This window comes from Myiozetetes cayanensis, unplaced genomic scaffold (genome assembly GCF_022539395.1).
Source record: "Myiozetetes cayanensis isolate MyiCay16 unplaced genomic scaffold, myiCay2020 scf18, whole genome shotgun sequence".
Classification (NCBI taxonomy): domain Eukaryota; kingdom Metazoa; phylum Chordata; class Aves; order Passeriformes; family Tyrannidae; genus Myiozetetes; species Myiozetetes cayanensis.
Genome location: NW_026087389.1, coordinates 598443 through 620007, shown reverse-complemented (window position 1 = coordinate 620007; position 21565 = coordinate 598443). Strand labels below are relative to the sequence as shown.

Below are 21565 nucleotides of genomic sequence, written 5' to 3'. Positions count from 1 at the left end.
CTTCCCTGGCTGGGTGATGACATCTAGTGGTCCCACCCCACAGATGGAAGAGCTGGGACACAGCCCTGAGCTCTTGGGCAGCACTTTATCACCTGCCACAGCTCCCTCAGCCCCAGAGCGAATGACTCAAATTCCTGGTTATTCACAGAGATTTGGACAGGCATGACTAGACTGGAAGACTCATCCATCATTCAGAGAGCCCAGAGAAAGCATGGAATGATGGGGAAGTCCAACCTCTGCATCACCAGCCTGCCCAGCTCACCTGGAAACCAATTCTATGGCAAACCTCAATTCAACAAAATTTTCAAGAAGCTCTGTGTTTCGTGTGGTCTCCACTGTTATCTAAGATACCCTCCACACCTGCACAGACTGCTATCAGTTCTGAGAGGTCCCAGCAGACACAATTAACCTTCCTGGCACAAAGCAGTAACAGCTGACAAAGCTGGGTTCATGAGCACGAGCAGCACCTCTCCCTCTAAAGGCTGGGAGGTGAATTAACCAGGTGTCAGAGTCCAGATCCGCTGTTGTAGCCAGTACCCAAACCGTCCTGCAGACCCATCCTCCTTAATCGCTGGGTCAGGTCAGGACAGGGATTTACACTGCTTTTAACTAAAAATGGATGGTTTAACACCCTCCCCCAGCACCCTCCCTCTGCTTCAAAAACAGCACTAACAACTTGCCACCTTTTTTCCTTTGGATCTGTAAGACCTGCAAAAAACATTTCAGAGTCCTTCGGTTCCCATTTTATGGTCCCTTTGCTCCTCCCTTGCCAAAACAGAAACGAAGCGAAGTCATTGGGAATTTAGTGCTCCCACATCAATAAATTCCAGGGAAGAGCTGCAGTTGTGAATCTTCCTAGGAACACCTCACACAGGACAGTCCTAACTGCACTATAGGCAATGCATCTCCTTGAAATTCCTTCTGCATTCCTGCTGGAGGTTTAATCAGTGTATCAGCAGTGACAGCACCTGCTCTCTCAGCACTCAGAGTCGATGTGTTTATTCCTGTGAATCACTACCTGTCAAGTAGTCCCGATTAGGAAACTAAGATATAAACCTGAAAGTAAAAGCATATTTTATTTCCCTGTGTATGAAGAAAAGCAGAGATCCTTGTTAGTAAGGACCACTCTCCTACCTGTGCAACTGTAACTCTAATTTCTATTGCTAAATTTTCTAACAAGGTGATGTAAAAACTCACAATTTTTATCAAAATAATCTCTTTATTAGAGAACAATGAAATTAATTCTTTACACTTCACACAAAACTTTACACTTAGTTTTGAAGACACTGGCCCCACTGCAACTGATAGAAGTTCACAAAGGACAGCTGGCACAGATACTGCTCCTCATCTTTCTCTCCTGACCTGTCCAGAGCCAGGAATTCCATCCCAGAGCACTGGCAGGTGAGGAAAAACAAAACTGCTGATGTCAATGTCTCCCCTGAGCTCCTGTGCCCCTCACACAGGGCAGTGTCCATTCACACCCACTACAGCCTGGTCAGAACTGCTCCTCTGCCTTTCACACTGCATGAAACATCGATGGGCCATAAGGAGTGACAGGACACCTCCACTTTCACTGGGAAACAGGAGAGCCCACTCCCTGGATGGGGAGGGAGCAGCATTCCCACACATCACCCCAAGCACACCCACAGCAGCTCATCCTGCAGTCACTCAGGCACAGAGTGGGAAGGATAAGGGCAGAGTATAAAGGGGATCAGCACTTGGCCCTGGTTGGAATGATTCGTATTCCCTGCACACGCTGACCTTGGAGCACAGCTTGCATCTAAGTACCACCAACATTACCATTTTCTTTCCCTCCAGGCCTGACTTAAGAAATGGGTTTGCACTTTGTGAAATGCTGAGATGATTTAAGGCCTAATTTTCATAAACACTAAACCACCCAAGGCTCAAAGTCAAGTCAGGACAGACATCTCTGATATGTGCTGAGCTTTTCAACCCCTGGACTTTGGATTTGTTTTGGGGAGGGCCAAGGGGAAACAAATCAGATGGGGAAGGAGGGGGGAGACAGAAGATTTGTCCTATACCAACATCATCAGGGCAGAAACCAGCAATGGGTCATGATTTAATGACATCCCACATATTGCTCTCTGGACAAGCCGTGTCCCCCCAGCTCAGGGCACGGGCAGAGCAGACACAGCCCGGGGAGGGGCTCAGCCCAGGGGTGCCCAGCACACTGCTCTGATGGGTCTGTCTCATTAAAGCAGTTATTAGTGAGCCTTCATTGTGGGGCCTTTCCCACCCAGCCCCAGAGCCTGTGCCAGCCCCTCCCACCCAGAACGGAGCAGGGACGGGCACCACCAGGCTACTGATCGACCCTATGGGAGGGATTGACTGAACTCCAAGTCACACAGGAGAGGTTATTAAACTGCTCTCCCTGGTAAGATTTATACTGATCCATTAAAGCAGCCACAGAAATTAATGTTTAAGATTCAATATCATAATGGATCCAAGTCAGCACTCTACTTGTTCTCTACAAAATTAGACACTACCAAAAAAACAGTAATCCATTTATCACTAGGAAGCACCAAAGACAGAGTTCAACCTAAAACAATGGAACTTTAGGATTTAAATTATTCCAATAAATCACTTCAATCTAGCAGTGGTCATATACAAGAGTAGATCTATCTACATTCTATGGTCTTCATCACAGAAAAATTCTTTCAAGAAACAAAGCCATTAACTGAACTCTGCTTCCTGTCACTTATGAAGCCAGTTCTCATTGACTTCCAGCTTCAAGTTAATTTCAGAGAAAAAAATGAAAGTGTATTTGTCTCCCAAAGACACATGAATACCCACAGAATCCCCAACAAATCACTGAGCTGCTTCTCATCAAAAGAAAACAGACAGACAATATAAGGAGCCTCACGCATTTACTGTGGTGAGAACTTACCAAGTCAAACTTATTCTGTTGTTCCTGTCTTTTGAAGGGATAAAATAAAAAATTAATTAAACAGGAAAGTAGCTAAGAAATCCAGGTGAAAGCAGAGCATCCCATTACTTCTCTTCCCCAGGAAAACTCACATTTGTGGTCCTTCAATACCTACTTTTTTCCCAGACAGTGACTTCACCAAGAGAATTCTCTTGCAAGTTGATTGTTATCACTGGACAAAATCTTTTTGTTTAAAATTTTCCCTGCACACCTATCAAGGATTTTAGTAGAAAATCTTTATTACCATTATTTTTTCCATAGAATCCTGACATATCTGCTTGACTTCCTGTACATTGGAAGGCAGTTAAGCAGAATCAGCACCAAAATAAGATTGTAGAGCCTCCACACATCACCAAGTGGGCAGTAACCTTCAGCCAGAACACTGCAGGATTTCTCCAAGAGTGCAAACATCCATCTTTGACAATATTTCTGGGACACCGCAATTTTTTTGCTCAGTCCTCACAGCACTGCTCTCCAAGGACTCCAAGCCTGGTCACACACAGGCAGTCACTCCTTTCAAGCTGCCAAACTAGAGAGAGGAGTCATAAAATAACATAAATACCTTGCAGAATTGAAGCTCTTCACTAGATCATCTAATATTCGGTTGTTTTTCAGGTCAGATTCGGAGACTGCCTATCGGAAAAGAGAGAGAGAAAAAAAGAAAAAAAAAAAACAAAAAACACCAAAACAAAACAAAAAAAAACCAACAACAACAAATATTCAAATGCAGTGAAAACAAGTGCCCAGAAAATGTTCAAGTGATCAATAACTTGCTTCTTGGATCAGTGACTCAACTACCCCCACTAAAGTGCTACAAAAATGAAGATGCATAAAGGATAAACGTTTTTTCCTGAAAAATATCATATTAAAATAACTGCCTGAGAACTGTAAGTCGGGAAAATTAGGGTAATGGATAAAAATGAAGCATAAAGCTAAAGGAACAAAGCCCAGTGTACCCAGGCTCCAACAATGGTTTATTGCAGCACAGGTCTAATTATTTTGAAAACCAAATCAAGGATTTCATGAAGGTGATAAGAACGTTAAGCAAAGCATGAAAACTGATGAAGGGAAATGTTAATCTTCTGATTATGGAATAAAAATATGAAATATGAGATGACTTTGCACATTCAATTCATTCTTTTGAAACAATTTCTGATTTTTATCTCTCAGTCTCTGCTCTTCTTTTTAACAAAGTTTCTATTAGTTTTTCTCATACCAGTACCTGTGAGTTTTAAGCAGGTGGCTGTAAAATGTACTTCATCAAGTAGGCTGCACTTGTTTGGATGTTTAAAAACTGACAAAGCTACAAATAGATCCGTTTTCCAGTCTTGAAAAGTCTCATGTTTCATGCTTTAAAACACAGACCAAAATTACTCCTATTTTGCCAATATTCCTGAAGCACCATTCACTTGTTTGAGTTACTGTTCTTAACCACCTTCAGGAGGTCGATAAAGCCCAACTGGTTTCAGGAGAAAAGTTAGATTAAGGCTTAGAGAAAATTGCATTCCATGTTCTTTAATGGAAAAAGGGCTTCAAGTGAGATCCTAACAAGCACCACCTGCAGAGCAGCCTCAGCCTGCCTCCAGAGCTCTGCACATTCACCTCCTGCTCCTGGCAAACACCTCCTCTCCCAGAGCAGAACACAGCCCTCTCACGCCCAAAAAGGCTACACCAACCACTTCCAGGACTAGGAGGTTTGTGAACACTTTGAAAGACTCCTTGAGAGACTAAATGAGGCCACTCAAACATGGGAAATTTAAGTGCCTAAGTTTCAGCACTCCTGGTTTAAATGCTGGTTTATTCTGACAAATTCAAATTAAATGTTTTGTGAGAGATTGAGTGCACAGCCCTGAGCCAAACCTGAGCTTGATGCTCCATCCACTTCTGCCTGTGCTGACAGAGTACACCTCTGAAACAGAATTCCAGCTGTAAGAACATCCCACTTGGCTCAAACAGCTGCTCACCAAAAGGAAAGGTGGTAACAGTGATCAGAATTATTTAGCACAGTCCAAAGGGAAAAGCTCCTGAGATTTGAAACAAACAAATAAAACCCAAAAACAAACAAACAAACAAAAACCCCACAAGCTGAGGGAAAAAGAAAGCACTTAAAGCACTTACCACACAGCATGTTGGACACTGAGTTTTGTAGGACAAAAACTTGCGGATACAAAGAGAACAATCTGGAAAAAGGAAATGCATCATTTTGAAGAAGGCATTCTTCCAAAGGCAGTTCCAAGTCCTTACTTGTGTATTTTCTTATTGTACAATATGTGCAAGCCATTCCACAACACAGCAATGTTGAAAACACACCATCTTTCCATGGAATTGAGATAATCATTGTAGCAAAAAAAACCAAACATATTTTATGCAAACATATTTCAGTACCTAATGTCAGTCCCTCTGTCAAAAGATGATGTTCATTTCCGTTTGTTTCCCAGTACAAGACAAGAAAACCCTAGTCAGCCACCAGCACTAAAGCCATGCTTGCACTGCTCACTCCCTCCCACACTGGGTTTTTGACTAATGTTGGATCACTCTCATCTTCCTGCACAGCCCCAGACATCCTCTGTCTCCTCTTCTTCCCAGGCTCTTCTGCCCCTTTCCAAAACCATACCAACTTGTCAGTGAAGGAAAAGGCTAAAAGGAATGGAAGCCAGCACTGGAAGACTGAGAGACAGCTTGGTGTTTCCCAGGGAAAGCAAAGCATGTCATCATCATCACAGGATGGTTCAACAGCCCCTGTGGTGAAACATGCCATAACCTTCATTTTGTCACAGTAAATTTCTGAAATTGTTCTGCTTTGTCAATTTATCTATGAGCTTTCAGAGCCACTTAGAGATATAAAAAGTCCCATCACTCTCCAGTACAACAGACATTCACAGGTCAGAGTCTCAGCACTTAACACACTCAGCAGCAGCTCCCAAAGCAGATTTATATTTCACAGACCCTCTGGGAATGAGTCTGAAAAGCAGCAGGAGCATTAATTAATCACAGACTGGTTTGGGTTGGGAAGCCCCGTCCAACCTGGCCTTAATGCACCAATTAACACTTAAACCCACAAATCCAGTAAATACTCAAAAGTTACTGTATATATTAAGAAGTTATAAGGGGTGGGAAATCCGTACAAAAAAGAAATTAACTTTAACTGTATGAATATGAATGAAGTGGCAGATCCAGCCTGCTGACATCCGACACACAGCCTGCAGACAGAGCTCATCCTCCCTACCAGGGCGTAAGAAATCCCAGGGCCACAGTTCCCTCCATCCATGCTAGAGAAGACACTCCCCTTCAGATGCCTTTATTATGTGAAAAAAATACAGATGGCACATCTCTTCTGTCAGTAATGACACAGTCCAAACCACCAGGACAGTTAAACAAGTACTGTCACATGAGCTACTGAGTGCTCCCAGGCACCCAAGAAGCAGCAGAGGAGGAATTTTAAGTGGCTTCAGGTGCAAACACATTACAGAGATGTCTAGAAACCCTGGAATAGATCATTAAGAAAATGAGAGTCAGCAGAAAGGTCTGCAAGCAGACATACTTCATTTTCATCCATTCACAAACAATTACTCATTAAAGCAGAGGGCTTTTGGCTCCAGTTGTCCAACCTCAGTTGACTCAAGAGATTACAGAGACAAGCAAGTGGAAAATACTTCAAGAAATCCTGAGCTATTGTAGAAAACTTGGACCTTCTGTGATTTGCATGGGGAAATAAATTGTGTAATCTGTTAAAAAATTGCAGACAGATTCTTTCCAAAGTTAAGGGCCTCTGAACCCCACTGTGTCACCAGTGAGTAGAGACTTTCCAGTGTTCCCCACCACAAGAATACTGTTTTCAATGGTGAGAGTTTTGCCAAGCTAAACTAAACTTCACTGCCAAACTACAATGACCCCCTTCATGGAAGGAAGGGGAAGTGCTACAGTTTCTGAAGCAAACAATTACCAGCTTTTATTTTGACATGAGAAAAGCTAACATACTCCCCTCTAATCTGGCTTTCAGCAAACTGCTTGGGTCCAGGTTCCAACAGATATCAGCCCGAGGCAGGCGGAGCAGCACGGAAAATTTTAGCTCATAATGCTCTCCACATACAACTTTGTTCCACCCTCAAGATGTTATGGAAGATATTTAAATGGGGACTTGTAGAAATAGGTGGTGTTTAAGTGCACTGATCCAGGTGCCACGTGTTTATGCTGCAGCAGGAACTGCACAATGGAAGGTTCTGGCTGTTTCCACCTCACAGACCTTCTCACAGCTTCCATCCCAAGGAGAACCACAGAATCCTGGAATAGTTTGGGTTGGAAGGAACCTTAAAGCCCATCCCATTCCACCCCTGCCATGGGCAGGGACACCTTCCACCAAGGTTGCTCCAAGCCCCGTCCAACCTGGCCTTGGACACTCCCAGGGATGGGGCAGCCACAGCTTCTCTGGGCAACCTGTGCCAGGGCCTGCCCACCCTCCCAGGGAAGGATTCCTTCCTAATATCCTATTTAACCCTACTCTCTGGCAGTTTGAAGCCATTCCCCCTTGTCCTGTCCCTCCAGGCCCTTGTCAACAGTCTCTCTCCATCCTTCCTCTAGGCCTCCTTCAGGTCCTGGAACACCACAATTCTGTCACCCTGGAACCTTCTCTTCTCCAGCTGAACAATCCCAATTCTTTCAGCCTTTCCTTACACTTCACACTCAGGAAGTTCACACAAGGCAGCGGGACTGGACAAGTCCCACCAGAGCAACAACCCCTGCAGCAGACTCACAGTTGTGGGAGCACTGTGGGATGATCACGGCGATGCTGAAGTAGTCGAAGCAAATCCCACAGCGCAGCAAGTCATCCACGTCCTGCAGGGAGAGCGGGGTCAGCCACGGGCACGGCACGGCCCGGGCAGAGGAGAGCGGCACCGAGCGGGGTGCCCGGGCCCGGGAGAGCGGCACCGAGCGGGGTGCCCGGGCCCGGGAGAGCGGCACCGAGCGGGGTGCCCGGGCACGGGCCCTTCGCTGTGCCGAGGGCCGCTCAACGCCCGCGGGTCGCGGGGCAGCGCCGGGGTGTGCTGCCACGGCCCCCCCGTCCCTCCGCCCGCTCGCGGGGCCGAGGAGCCGCGCCCGGGCCGACCCCGCCCCGCGCCGTCCTGCCATCCCCGTGTCCTGCCATCCCCGTGCCCCGCCGTCCCGTGTCCGTGTTCGTGTCCCGCCGTCCTGCCATCCCCGTGTCCCGCCATCCCCGTGTCCGTGTCCCGCCGTCCTGCCATCCCCGTGTCCCGCCATCCCCATCCCCGTGTCCCCCGCACGCACCTTCAGCGGGGCCAGGCTCGGCGGCCAGGGCGGCTCGGGCAGCGGCAGCGCCAGGGCCATGGCGGTGCGGCCCGGCCAGGTCCCGCACGGCCCCGCACGGCCCCGGACAGTCCCGGTCAGTCCCGCACAGCCCCGCACGGCCCCGCACAGTCCCGGACAGTCCCGCAGGGCCCCGCACGGTCCCGGACAGCCCCGCACGGCCCCGGACAGTCCCGGACAGCCCCGCAGGGCCCCGCACGGCCCCGGACAGTCCCGGTCAGTCCCGGTCAGTCCCGCACGGCCCGGCCCGAGCCCACCCGGCCCCGCGCGCTCAGCCCCGCGCGCGCCTCCACCCGCACTTCCGGCGGCGCTTCCGGGAGGAGCTTCCGGGAGCGGGCCCTGCCCGTGTGCGATATCCCCTGTTCCTGGTGCGATATCCCCCGTTCCTGTGTGCGATATCCCCTGTTCCCTGTGCGATATCCCCTGTTCCCTGTGCGATATCCCCCGTTCCCTATGTGATATCCCCTGTTCCCTGTGCGATATCCCCTGTTCCCGTGTGCGATATCCCCTGTTCCCTGTGCGATATCCCCCCTGTTCCCCTGTTCCCGTGTGCGATATCCCCTGTTCCCGTGTGCGATATCCCCTGTTCCCGTGTGCGATATCCCCTGTTCCCTGTGCGATATCCCCTGTTCCCTGTGCGATATCCCCTGTTCCCAGGCCTGCCTGGGGCTGGAGCTGTGTCAGGGCAGGCTCAGGCTGGATCTCAGGGAAAGGTTCTTCCCCCAGAGGGTGGTTGGCACTGAACAGGCTCCCCAGGGCAGTGGGCACAGCCCCAAGGCTGCCAGAGCTGCAGGAGGGTTTGGACAACGCTCTGAGGGGCAGGGTGGGATTGTCGGGGTATCCTGTGGAGGATGATCCTTGTGAGTCCCTTCCAGCTGAGGATATTCCATGATTCTGTGATTCCAACTAAGGTGACTTTTCATTGCTGAAGGAATCACCCATCAGGCATTTCCACACCTTTTCTCCCCTGTGTGCCTCCCACCCCTGGAGGAGCTGCAATAACAGCACTGGTCTCTGGGTATTCCACGTGTCTGTGGAACTCCCATGGACATCTGATGGGTGGAACAGGATTCTCCCAACTCCCGTGCTCAGCTGATGGATTCTCAGCTGCTGTGATCAGTTGTTACTCAGGGGACAAATGAGATGTGTATCTGAGTGCTCCCATAAGATGGGCCTGAGAGTCTTCATCCATATCCTCCCCAGAGAGGCTAATTTAAAACACGTCTAAGACACCGTGTGGGTGAGATTTGGAACCCATCTCCCTCCCTCCTCAGTCACCAGGCAGGTGGTGATGGGGCTGAGCGCTGCCGTGGGCTGTCAGGAGGCCTCATAATTGCTGTGGAGTTCAGGGAAATTAACACACTGCCCAGGTGACGTAGGATAAAATTGCAAAGCAAACTGTACTGTCTGGGTGCAGCTCTGATTTCTGAGGGCAGGTGCTGACCCAGGCTGAGCCCATCACACTGGGGGCTCGCTGACCCCACTCCTCTGGCAGGTACTCTGGCACACTCTACAACTTACAATATTCCTGTTCATTAAATTTGTTGTAGCAGAGGTTTTTACACACACACAAACACATTTACCCATTTTTTATAATAGTCTATGGAACAGTAACACCTCCCTTTACTTCCTTAGTTTCACAGGTCTGAAACAATTTTGCAGCAGCTGGTGACTCAAATGTGCTGTTTTCCCAAAACTGAAACTGTGTGTATGTGTGCTTGGTTTTTCCTATGAGTTTGTTTGTAGCAGTGTAATTTTCATGCTCTTGCTCCTGATCTGTGCTAGTCTGATTCTTGAATTGGATAAAATCAAGCCAAGCTCCCTGAACTGGCACTCAGTGGCTATATATACATATATAGCTATGTAAAAGGTGTTCCATGACCCACACGAGGAGGAAGGTCAGAGGAAATGATCACAATGGTCTGTGCTGGCCTTGAGCACTATGAATCTCTGAATTTATATATTTGAATGGCTCTGATTACTGCCTGCCCCTTGCCAAAAGTGCTGGAATTTACAGAATAGTGTCACTTAAGTGCCTGTTCTTTTTCACCTTAAGGAATCCATATCTTTTCTCTGTGAGCTGTGACAAGTGAATGTATCAACCTCTTGAGATTTTCTGTTCTTTCCCTTCCCTCACACACGTGGTCAGTCTCAGTCCAGGTTCACACATAGGTATCAGACATGAGCTTATTGGGTGGGAATTAACTCACCCCCCCCAGGAATGGGTACAGGGATGCAGGTTCATTCATGCAGCAACATGTTTATTTTTTATTTTGGTCTGATGAAGAGCAAAGAGCAGGGAGTTTACAGCCAAGCACCATCCATACAGACCACTACGGAATAAAAATGCAATTTAAATTATTTCCACTGTAAAAGCAGCATATATATATATATATTAAAAAACCAACTTGGAACACCTGTGCTTTCACCTGAATCCTGTACAATGCTGAAGCTGGAGAGCATCCACCCCTTAAGGCCATGTGGTCAGATGATCCCCCCAGCCTGTGGTGCAGAGCCTGGTTCTCTGTGGGCATTTTCTCCTTGGGATGAAGTCCCACCAGGAGAGGCACTGGGAAGCCTCTCCCAGCCTTCAGCCCCACTGCACTGCTGAGAACTTGGCCAGAAAAGCACTGCTCATCTGGAGCCTGGCTGAGCACGAGGGTCCCAGGGAGCAAATCCCACCCACAGAGCCCTGCCCAGTGAGAACACTTGTCCTCACTGTAGGAATGCTTCCCACTGTTTTACTGGCACTTTGGGCTTCGGTGGAGCAATACTAAACTGATTTATTTTGCTCAATGACCAAGTTACAACTTGTTATTATACACAGAACACCAAACATATCCCCTCCTCCCAAGCCCCTGAAACGCTCATTTCACTTAAAATACCAGTAAGTCCCAAGTGCATTTCCATAAGCTTGTTGCCCTATTCTGTTAGCAGAGAAATGTGTGGAAAAGCTTCGTAGGAAGTCTAGTAGCCTGACACAAAGAAAATATCAAAAAGCAACTTATTTTCATACGTTCTATTGAGACAAAGAAAATATTTACGTGAAGTTTTACATAATTCCCAGCTGATTGTGCACAACTTAACAATGTAAAGAGTGTTTATTCCCCCGTGGTGCCCAGTGCCATGTGCAGAACTGTTGTTTTTCTCTGTGCTCCAACAGACAAACGACTCCTCCTCAGCTACCCTTCATCCACTGATCTTAAAACTAAAAAATAACACTCACCTAGGTCTGCCTCACATGTCTGTGTGTCCCTGGACATTCTTCATTATAGATATACAAACACACCACAGAAAGAAGCCGCTGGGACACCAGCGTGGAGATTGGATGAAAATCTGCAGAAGAACATACTGTACTTCAAAAAAAAATTAAACCCCAAACCAGAGAACATTTTGAGTTAATTGTTTCTAAGTATTTTCAGAGATTCCTTAGTATTTAAAGCAGTGGAAAGTTTCTCATCATGTCATTCCCAGCTGGAGAAGCAAACAGCCTGAAACCATGGGTAAGATTGCCCAGAAACATTTAACATTGACCTTGCTCTGCCCTTGTGTTAAAGTTGGCAACCATTTATTGATTTCTACAGGACTAAATTTAGTCTGATGTTGAGACTTTTAGAACAAAAAGATCCCATGTTGTCGTGGTTTAACCCCAACCAGCAGCCGCTCACTCACCCCCCCACCAGTGGGATCAGAGAGAGAATCAGAAGGGTAAAAGTGAGAAAACTCATGTGTAGATATAAAGACAGGTCAGTAGGTGAAGCAGAAGCCACATAACACAAGCAAAGCAAAGGAATTCATTCCCTGCTTCCCAGGGGCAGCAGGTGTTCAGCCATCCCCAGGACAGCAGGGCTCCGTCACACATAACAGTTATTTGAGAAGACAAAAGCCATCACTCTAAATGTCCCCCCACCTTATTTACTGAGCATGACATCATATAGTATGGAATACCCCTTGGATCAGTTGGGGTCACCTGTCCCAGCTGTGTCCCCTCCCAGTGTCCCCTCCCCAGTGTGGCCACACGAGGGGCAGAAAAGGCCTTGGCTCTGGGTAAGCCCAGCTCAGCAATAACAAAAACATCTCTGTTATAGTCACTGTGTTCAGCACAGATCCCAAACACAGCCCCACACCTGCCACTGCAAACAAAAGGAACTGTACCCCACCAAACCCAGCCAAAGCAGCACAGGACTGGAGCAGCCAGACGATGTCCCGGAGTGAGGTATCGGAGTGCCTGTCAGGGGTGTGGGCCAGCCCTGCAGTATCTGCTGTATTTTTGCACGTGTATAATTCACTGTGATGTTTAAAGACAACAGACTGCAGAGGTGGATTCAGAGCTGCTGGTTTTGTCTCCGTGTCATTAGTTTTTGGCTAAAAGCCTCTGGTGTGATGACAATCCCACCACCCCACTGCCACTTCCTTGGCAAGCCAGCGATGCCAAGAGCTCAGTCATTGCCTTCCAAGCACAAAAGACCACAGGGAAATGCTAACAACCTTTCACCTGTCAAAATGCTCCCAACCCGTGTGCTGAAGTGTATTTATCACCCCAGCGTGGTTGTGCTGGCAGGCACCCCACACCCAACCTTTGCTGCTTTAGCTGTGCCACAGCTATACAAATATCAGGCCATTTCACACAGAAATGCCTTGAAAGCACAAACAAAATCATTTTTTCTTGGTTTGTTTTTTGTTTTTTTTCAGGCCATGGCAATGTTTTTAGGCCAACGTAAATCAGTGAAAAACATGTTCCAGAGCAGCACAGAAGCTTCCATGAAAATACCATGTGAGTTAGTGGCTGAAGGAGCCAGAAGTAATATTTAAACTTTCTCCTGGAGTGCCTGGAGACAGGCATGGTGAGTAAAATGACTCTGGACATTTCACAGTAAACCAATGCTGATTGAGTTGGGCCTGACCTGAGGGCAGAATGAAATGACAGTGGCTGCTGGACAGGCAGCCGGGGCAGGGAAGGCAGTAGATAAACCAGCACAGCCCTGACCCGAGACAGGGACACACATTCAAACAATGAGCCATCAGTGAATTGGCCTTTGCTGGCTTTGGCCTTCTGCCACAGCAACGCTTGTTGACGTTAGAGAGACGTTGTTTTGCACATGCAGATACCTCCCGTTTGGACACTGATGCAGATCCAATGAATGTTATGAAAATCATGAGTAATCTCACTAGCTCTGAGTTCCTCCAGTACAAAAACTCTTGCACTGGTAAGCTATGCACAGTTAGAGGCAATGGTAGGTCTGTAATACCTTCCATTCTCTTGGATTTTCTCCAACAGCATATTCCATTGCCAGCTTTGTGGCTTAGAGTCTCTCTTTGTCTGCTTGGTTCTCAGCCTGAGTTCCTGTCTTCCACCCTTCCCCTGCCCCAAAAAGCTGAACTAGATTAATTCAGGTTCTTACAGAAATGTGTGGATGCTGCTTTTGAGAACCAGTATGAGCAAAAAGAGCCTACAGTTAGCATCCCACCCCAGGAAAGGCTAAGACCCTTCTAGTGGGAAATGACTTTACTTTGCAGTGATAAATTTCTATTAGTGATTGGCTGTGCAGTTATTCTGTGTGTCTGGGTGAACACAATGCTCAGTGCTCTGTATCCCCTTCAGAGAGCTGTGATGGAGGTCACAGACAGGGGCTATCAGATAGGAAACAACTTGCATTCCTATGCAGAGGAAAAATGGGTAAACCAGGTGAAATCCAAAGGTAAGTGTCAATAAGATAATAAAGTGTTCCTTTGTTGATATTACAGTTCTCCTTCACAGATTTAGCCTTTCTCAGCTGCAGGACTTGGAGCAGAATTTGCATGCAAATTGTCCCCAGCCCCTTGTACTGTACAGCTGCTGATTTGCCACCAAAATATCCATCACTGAACTTCATTCCTTCGCTAAATATTGTTTGCATTGTTCTGCTGCTGTATTTATCACTTCATTGCTGCCCTCCCTGTCCCCAAACATTAAGCAGATCTCAGCCTTTGCAGTGCAGGGGTAGTGCAGCTCCCTCTGCTCCATCTCTATGCCAGGGTAAGACATTCCCCAAGCCTGCCCCTGCTCCAATGAACGTTTATTTATTACTCTCTTTAATTAGTGGAAAGTGCAAGAGAGGCTGGACAGCTTTTTACAGGGCTCTGGCTCCCTCAAGCACTTCCCAGCTCCTGTTTAATTAGCAACACAACTTTTGCTGCCAAGCCCTGTGTGCTTTCCCATGGATCTTGAACTTGTGCCTCTGCACTTTCTGCCTGGAGCTGCCCGAGGGCAGGGATCCATCCAGCCTCCACCAGCCCTGTCCCTGCTCCTCAGTGCACTCCAGCGCTTCCAGCAGCCCCTGGAGATGTATTTCCCTGGATCACAGAGCTGTGTGTCACCTAAAGCTCAGCTCACTCTGCTGCTCTTCAAACCAACGGGGCGAAAGAGCCAGAACAAGAGAACTACAAACAGTTTCAGCTAAGGCACAGCTTAGCCTGCTTATGCCTGGATTTGTGTGTCAGAGGGAGACTAAACAGGGGGAGAAGGAGCCATTTGTCACCAGAGCACCTGCAGAAAAAGCAGCTCCAGTCCCTCCGTGGCACTTGCAGCACAGCAGCCATCCCTGGGAGGGAGATGGATGGACACCAGTGACTCAGCCTGCAGAGAAAACTCTTCTTGCCAGGCTAGAGCCCAGATTCCAAGCCTGTTTCCAGACAAGTTCAACAGAACTGAAATGTACATCTAGGGGGGAAATCTACAATTTATAAAAAGGGTTGGTTAGGACTCACCAGGCATCACCACAGCAATTTAAAGCACTTCTACTGGTGCTGCTTCTAGTTTGCCTTTCCCCTTCCTATAATTCAGTCCTCCAAGTAAGGACTCTCACAACAAATATAAGGACATTTCATTTTGATAAATTCAGAACAAAGTGTTTTTCTAATCAGTGTCCAGTGAATGACTGAGCCCCTATCTATAACACATAATGGATTTAATACTTGTTTCCCCACCAAAAATGTCACTGAAAATTTTCAGCCAGCTTTATCTGCAGAATCAGGACATATGAAATTGTGTGATATTGGCCCTTCTTGAATTTGCAATTTAATCCAACACCTGTGCTAAGTGATTATCTGTGACTGAACAAGCAGCAGCAAATCTGGCCCCAGCCAGATGTTTGAAATTATGTCTCCTGGTGCAAATACATTCTCACACTAAATCATGACCTAACTGGGAAGGGTTATAATTGACACTGATGTCCCCTGGCTTCTTTGTGCTGCTGTGGCAACAAACTCTCACATATATTGTTAAATTTACTAACCTTACGTCCTTCGTGGTCCTGGTTTTGCTGGTCTGCTCCTGCAAGGGCATCCGCTCTTAGGCAGCCCTTCAGTGGGGCACTCCTTGGTCCAGGGTCCCTGGGTCCCACCAGCCCATCTGGGAGAAAGCAGGAAAAAAAGGAAAGAAAAATGAAATTGTAGGTTGTTTGTATTTCCAGGATGTTTGTGTTTCTGAGCCTTAGTGAGTGTTTATAAACAGCAAAGATGACAAACAAAATTGATTTTTAAGTAGCCATTAAAGCAGCTGCTGTACACACCCCCACAGCAGGTGACTCCCAACCCACTATGTGGGGGTGGGCAGAGGGCTGGGGTCCCCCATCAGACCCCCAGCCGGAGTGTGCAAGGGGAGCTGGGTCCCTGCAGGGTCTGTGCCCGGGCTCTGTGGCACAGCCAGGTTTGGGTGCCCAGCAGCAGGGGCAGGTCCGGTGCCTGCGCCCTGGGGCTTCCAGCCGAGGGACAAACCATTTCATGACCTGTTAGAAAACATAGAAAACATACTCTGACTGATGCTTCCAAAGCAGAATCTGCCATCCTGGAGTTCTGACCCCTTCCCAATTCCTGCCCTGTGGACAGGGGCCCGTCGTGCTCTGGTCATGCAGCGCAGACACCACGAATTGTCCCCCACTGCTCTGCATGGCAGGGAGGGCAAACCCAGGAGCTGCTGTGCCATCTGCCCCGGGGCTTCCCCCTCCCCCTGGCCAGCACAGCCCTGACCATCCTCAGACAGCTGCAGGGGAGGGTGAGCTCAGGGGCACAGCGGTGCCCAGCTCCTCACATCCCCCCTCACCCACCCCGACCCACGAGGCCGGGTGAGACACAGCGTCAGGATTGAGCCCAGCGGTGAAAAACAAAACCCTCGTGTGCTGGCAGCTGAAACGCCAGGTAATTACTTAATTGACTCCATGCTTTCCATGCTGGAGCAGCGACCTGCAGCACTCAGGCTAAAAGCAGGAGCCCATTAGTGATGCTGGCAGCAGTTTGTGTCCCAGACCATGGAAAGCAGAAACCTGGAGTGTGTCCAGGTGCAAGATTTGGAGGCCTGAGAGACACCCTGCATCCCTCCAGCTGCCAGGAACACTCACCTCTGCTGGACCCAGCTCCTGCAGCTCCTGCTGCTCTGACCAAGACAAAGACCCAAACTGAGAGATCCACACAAGAAAACTAGAACAGAACTCAAGCAAGGCACACCATTAAAAATTCAGCATAGAAGTGGTTTAGCCCAGTTCCCCACTGGGTGGTGCTGAGCAGACTGGCAGCAGCAGCACTCCCACCAGGACACACCTGGAGCCTTGAGCTGGGCAGGGGCCACCTGACCCACCTGAGGTTTAAATCAGAATAAAGAAGCAAAAGAGTCAGCAAAGTTAGAAAGGTGGCACCCCCATGCCAGGCAGGGTGGTCAAGAGGGCACAGCCAGTGTCACCAGAGGCCACCACAGCAGGCACACCCCAGGCACCACACACAGCCCAGCAATCAGCACTGTGCATCAATAACCTCTGCTTTAAAACACGGGGAACTGTCCCAGTAAAGCTGACTTGGGTGGGAATAAATCCACCCTGGCACCAGCTGGGCCGGGGACACTGGGTTTGGGCTTTGCTGCTCCCAGCTCACAGCAGCAATGCAGTGGGGCCACGGATCAGCTGGATCCAGAGCCATGAGCAAACAGGGCGAGGGAAGGGGTGGCTGAACGTGAGGCTTGTCCCCAAAAGCCCTGTGAACAATGTATAACTTTTTTACAGGAAACAATCATTTATCTAAATCCCATGGACTTCAGCTGCCACACCAGGGAGGAGGAAAGGCATTAGTCATGCACTAGCAGATGTTTTGACTTACGTAATTTTGTTCTTTCTTCTAAGAAAAAAGCTTTATCTCAGCCTGGAGCCCTCGAGAGCCTCCTCACCCTCTGCCATTGCCACGGTCCCTCGAGCCTGGTGCTGCTCCGCTGCATGGTGGGGCTCTGCTGGCTTCAGTGCTTGCCCAGTCATTGCTAAATGTGTTATTTTTAAAACAGCTTGTTAAAAGGGGATGAAAAAATGGATGTGATGACAGTTTAAAGGCAGAATTCAACACTGGTTTCATCAGTGTTCAGCAGCAGCACGTAGGGGTGTGGAATACTGTCAAGGACAGTTCTTTCTTGCCAGCTGAGACACGTCGAGGGGGGAACCAAACTCTTCTGCTTTGAGCGGTGTAGGAAGGCTTGGGCTGGTGAGGACCATTGGCCTCAGCCCTTTCGGGGGGGTTGTGGCAGGTAGCACAGAGCCCTGGCCACCCATCCTGTCCCATCACCTCAGAGACTGCAGGAGCTCCCTGGAAGAGCAGCCGAAGGATCTGCACCAGCTCCCAGACAAGCTCATGCTCATATAATTTTCTGAGTACCCCAGGCAGCTGTGTATCTTAATTAAGATATTTATCTTCATTAAATAGAACCGGACACATCTGCACATCCAGAGATGTGAGTTACTCACGCTGTCGGTGCTGGGGTGGAATCAGGAGCTGTCAGAGGGTGTCTGGCCTTTGGATGCTGTCAGGAAGGTGTTATTAGATTTAAAGGTCTGGGATAAGCTTTGCTCCAGAGCTGGAGCTCTGTTTCTAAGACACAAACCTCCAATAATTTTGCAGCATCGAGGACTGCAAGCTCAAGTCTCTGGAATATTCCTGGGGAGGGAAGAGGCATCTCTGTGGCACAGAGCAATGCTGGTTTACCTGCAGTGCTTACACTGATCTCAGTGCATGAGATATATTTAAAATCCAGAAAACTACACTTTTACCTCATGAAACACTTAAACCAAAAGACTTCAACAGCTGCTGCCCTCCACCCCACCAGTAAGGGAAGTGATTCCAAAGCCCAGCAGGAATGTGGTGCTGTTTTCCAGCTGAGCTGTGATCATAGAAAGGTTTCCAACAGCACACGGCTCTGCAGTATTTGCAGAAGATGGATAATGCTGCAGTCCCCAAGGCCTGCTAAAGTCTGGTTTCCAATGTTTCTGTAGTGAGGCTGTAGGTGTATATTAAGGGGAAATAAAAATGTTATCAGAAGTTGGGGAAATACTCTTATTTTTCCCTCTGTGCCTGCAGCCAGCTTAGGCACAGGAGACAGCACAAGCTCCCTGATGGAGCAGGCACACAGGCCTGTCTGCTCCACGTCCCACAGGGAGCCCAGCAGTGGGCAGGGAGGGTGGGAGCAGCTGGGGGCTCCACCAGTGGCACTGGGAGAACCCCTCCAGCAGATGGGCTCCCCACAAATCAGCAGTGATGAGCCAAGGGAAGGGCTGTGCTCCAGGGAGATGGGGACATTGTTCTGGCTCTTGCTGGAACAGGGAGAGAGACGTACAAAGGAAAAGATTAAAATTAAACCAGAACCAGAATGCACCAAAAGCCGGCAGGACCTGACTGGCTGGTGCCAGCCCCCTCCCCAGAGCTACCACCCGCAGGGCTGGGGGGACCTGACTTAAAAAACACTTCACCAGTTTCAAGAATCAGTCTGGTCTGGCAAGTCCCTTCTCCTCTCCACAAGAAATGAAACATATGCTCATAGAGAAAGACTCCAAACACATGGGTATCCACGCAGCAAAACATCTGCCACGTGGCTGGGGCTGTGGCCTCTGCCACTGCTCTGCCCTGGGGGGCTGAACTGTTGGGCAGCCCCAGACACCAAGGGCAGAGGGGATCAGGGAGGAAAAAGGGCACTAAGTGGCCCAACATGGGCACAGTCCAGTCACAAGTGATGAGGGTGCAATTAATATACACCCATAGCAATTAATACACCCCCTCAGCAACCAAGCCAATGCAACAGAGCATCTCTCAAATGTCCACACGACAAGGGAAGCTCCAGGCAGGTCAGAGCTGCTGCCCAAAGGGCCCCACAGCCACATCTGAGCTGAAACAGCAGCAGGGGCTGTAAAATCCCTCCAAACTGGGATACCCAGGTTAAGTCACCACCCTTGGGTGCCCCCAGACCATCCCACAGGGCCCTGGCTCTCACTGGGAGGGGATGCTCCTCTCTCCACCCTGAGCTCGATGGGGGCTCCCCAGGGTGGCCATGGCTTTGTGCAGATGCCCTGGAGAGAACCGTTCCCGAGGCACTGTGGGACAGGCTGCAGGAGAGATGGGGTGGCCATGCACAGGCTGTGCCACGAGCTCACTGCAGGCTCTGGGCACCCACAGCACAGTGTTCTGGTTTAGTTTTAAACATGGATGGAAAATCTTTACCTCATTTCCTAAAAGCACTTTAATGTCTTTTCACAGGAAAAAAAAAATACTAAAATGTATTAGTAATTTGGAATATTTAATTCAGTCAGCAGGACTGAGAGCTCTTGCTGCACTTCAAGTCCAGGTTCAAAGCATTAATCACTAAATTCTGCATCATTTCCTTCACATTTCATTTCTATCTCATTTTTTCATTCATTATCTGCGAGTGTGACAAGTGCCAGAGTGCCCTTAGGTGCCCCTTGGAGCACATACAGTGCTCTTGGATCCATCCAAGTATTCAATTGCTGGACCCACCAAATCAAAGACAAATCACCCTCAGAGCATTCCTTGGCAGTCAGTTACCACAGGGATGAGTGGAGGAGGCTGAGGGTTCATTTCAGCACCTTAGGAGGGTCCAGAGTTTACTGAGGTCCTTGTGAGGCGGAGGCAGAGCCGGGCACCGCCGTGACCACATCTCTGCTGATCCCTGTAGCTGCTCCTGCCCCATCCGTCCAGGAGCACTCCCAGAGTCAAAAGCAAGTGCTGTGCCTCTTCACCAGAGGAGAGCAGGGCTGGCCTGGAACATACCTGGAACACACCGAGAGCACGAGTGCAGAGGGAATCCAACACACGTGTCACTGAGCAGCAGCGTGGAAACCGAATTTAAATGCAAATGCTGCATTCGGCCCGTGGGAATTAATGAATGCACTCAGTGCGTTATTTATGCCTAGAGTTAATGATTACTGCGCGGAGCGGGGCGGGGGGAGCGGCCGCGACGATCGCGGGGGGGTCGGTCCGCGATAGGGGAGGGTCGGTCCCGGGGGGGTCGGTCCCATCCCAGGGGGTCGGTCCCATCCCAGATGGGTTGTCCCATCCCAGGAGGGTCGGTCCCATCCCAGGGGTTGTCCCATCCCAGCGGGGTCGGTCCCATCCCAGCGGGGTCGGTCCCATCCCAGCGGGGTCGGTCCCATCCCAGCGGGGTCGGTCCCGTCCCGGGTGGGTTGTCCCATCCCTGCGGGGTCGGTCCCATCCCAGAGGGGTCGGTCCCGGGACAGGGGAGGGTCGGTGCCCATCCCAGCGGGGTCGGTCCCATCCCAGCGGGGTCGGTCCCATCCCAGCGGGGTCGGTCCCGTCCCAGCGGGGTCGGTCCCGTCCCAGCGGGGTCGGTCCGGGACAGGGGAGGGTCGGTCCCATCCCAGCGGGGTCGGTCCCATCCCAGAGGGGTCGGTCCCGTCCCAGAGGGGTCGGTCCCATCCCAGGGGGGTCGGTCCCATCCCAGAGGGGTCGGTCCCATCCCAGAGGGGTCGGTCCCGTCCCAGAGGGGTCGGTCCCGTCCCGCCCCCGCCCGGCCGCGAAGGGCGCTGCTGCCCCCTGGCGGCGCGGGGCGGACACGGCGGGGCCCCCCGGTCCGGGCCCCCCGGGCCCCGAAAGGACTCGAGGAGCCGCCCGGCCGGGGCTGGCACGGGCCTGGCACGTACCTGACTGCCCGCAGTCCCCTCCGCACGCCGCTGCTGCCCACGCACCACGGTGGGACTCGTACCCTGGAGCACACCCTGCACTCGCCAGCCCTGAGGCTGAGCTCAGAGCTGGGCTGATTAACCGTATTTAAGGAGGGAGGATACAGCCCCACCTGCGGCTGAGCCAGTCCTCCCCCCGGCTCCTGGCCCACACAAACCTCTGCTCGAGCACTGCCAGCTGTCTGCAGCAGCCCCACCTCAGGGATGGATGGGTGGATGGATGGATGGATGGATGGAAGGACACAGCTTCTAGGGCTTATTCACTATCCCACTTGTGGCACTAAAAGCCTCATCAGAAGAG

The 21565-nt window shown here is 49.8% G+C and overlaps 1 protein-coding gene across 5 annotated transcripts in view; it reads right to left on the bottom strand.

Annotated features, from left to right (window-relative positions):
- RAD18 (RAD18 E3 ubiquitin protein ligase) overlaps positions 1-8385 on the bottom strand; it is a 32252-nt gene extending 23867 nt beyond the window's left edge. For 3 of the 5 annotated variants that reach the window (XM_050313103.1, XM_050313102.1, XM_050313105.1), the window contains exons 1-4: positions 8231-8384; positions 7699-7780; positions 5066-5127; positions 3510-3580 (exon numbers count right to left, since the gene is read on the bottom strand). In XM_050313103.1, coding sequence (XP_050169060.1) covers positions 3510-3580; positions 5066-5127; positions 7699-7780; positions 8231-8290 — 275 coding nt within the window. In that variant the 5' untranslated portion in view covers positions 8291-8384. Of the gene's footprint in view, positions 1-3509; positions 3581-5065; positions 5128-7698; positions 7781-8230 lie in introns of all 5 variants that reach the window. The other 2 variants (XM_050313106.1, XM_050313104.1) reach the window with 2 other exon arrangements.
- Between the last annotated feature and the right edge of the window lie 13180 nt (positions 8386-21565).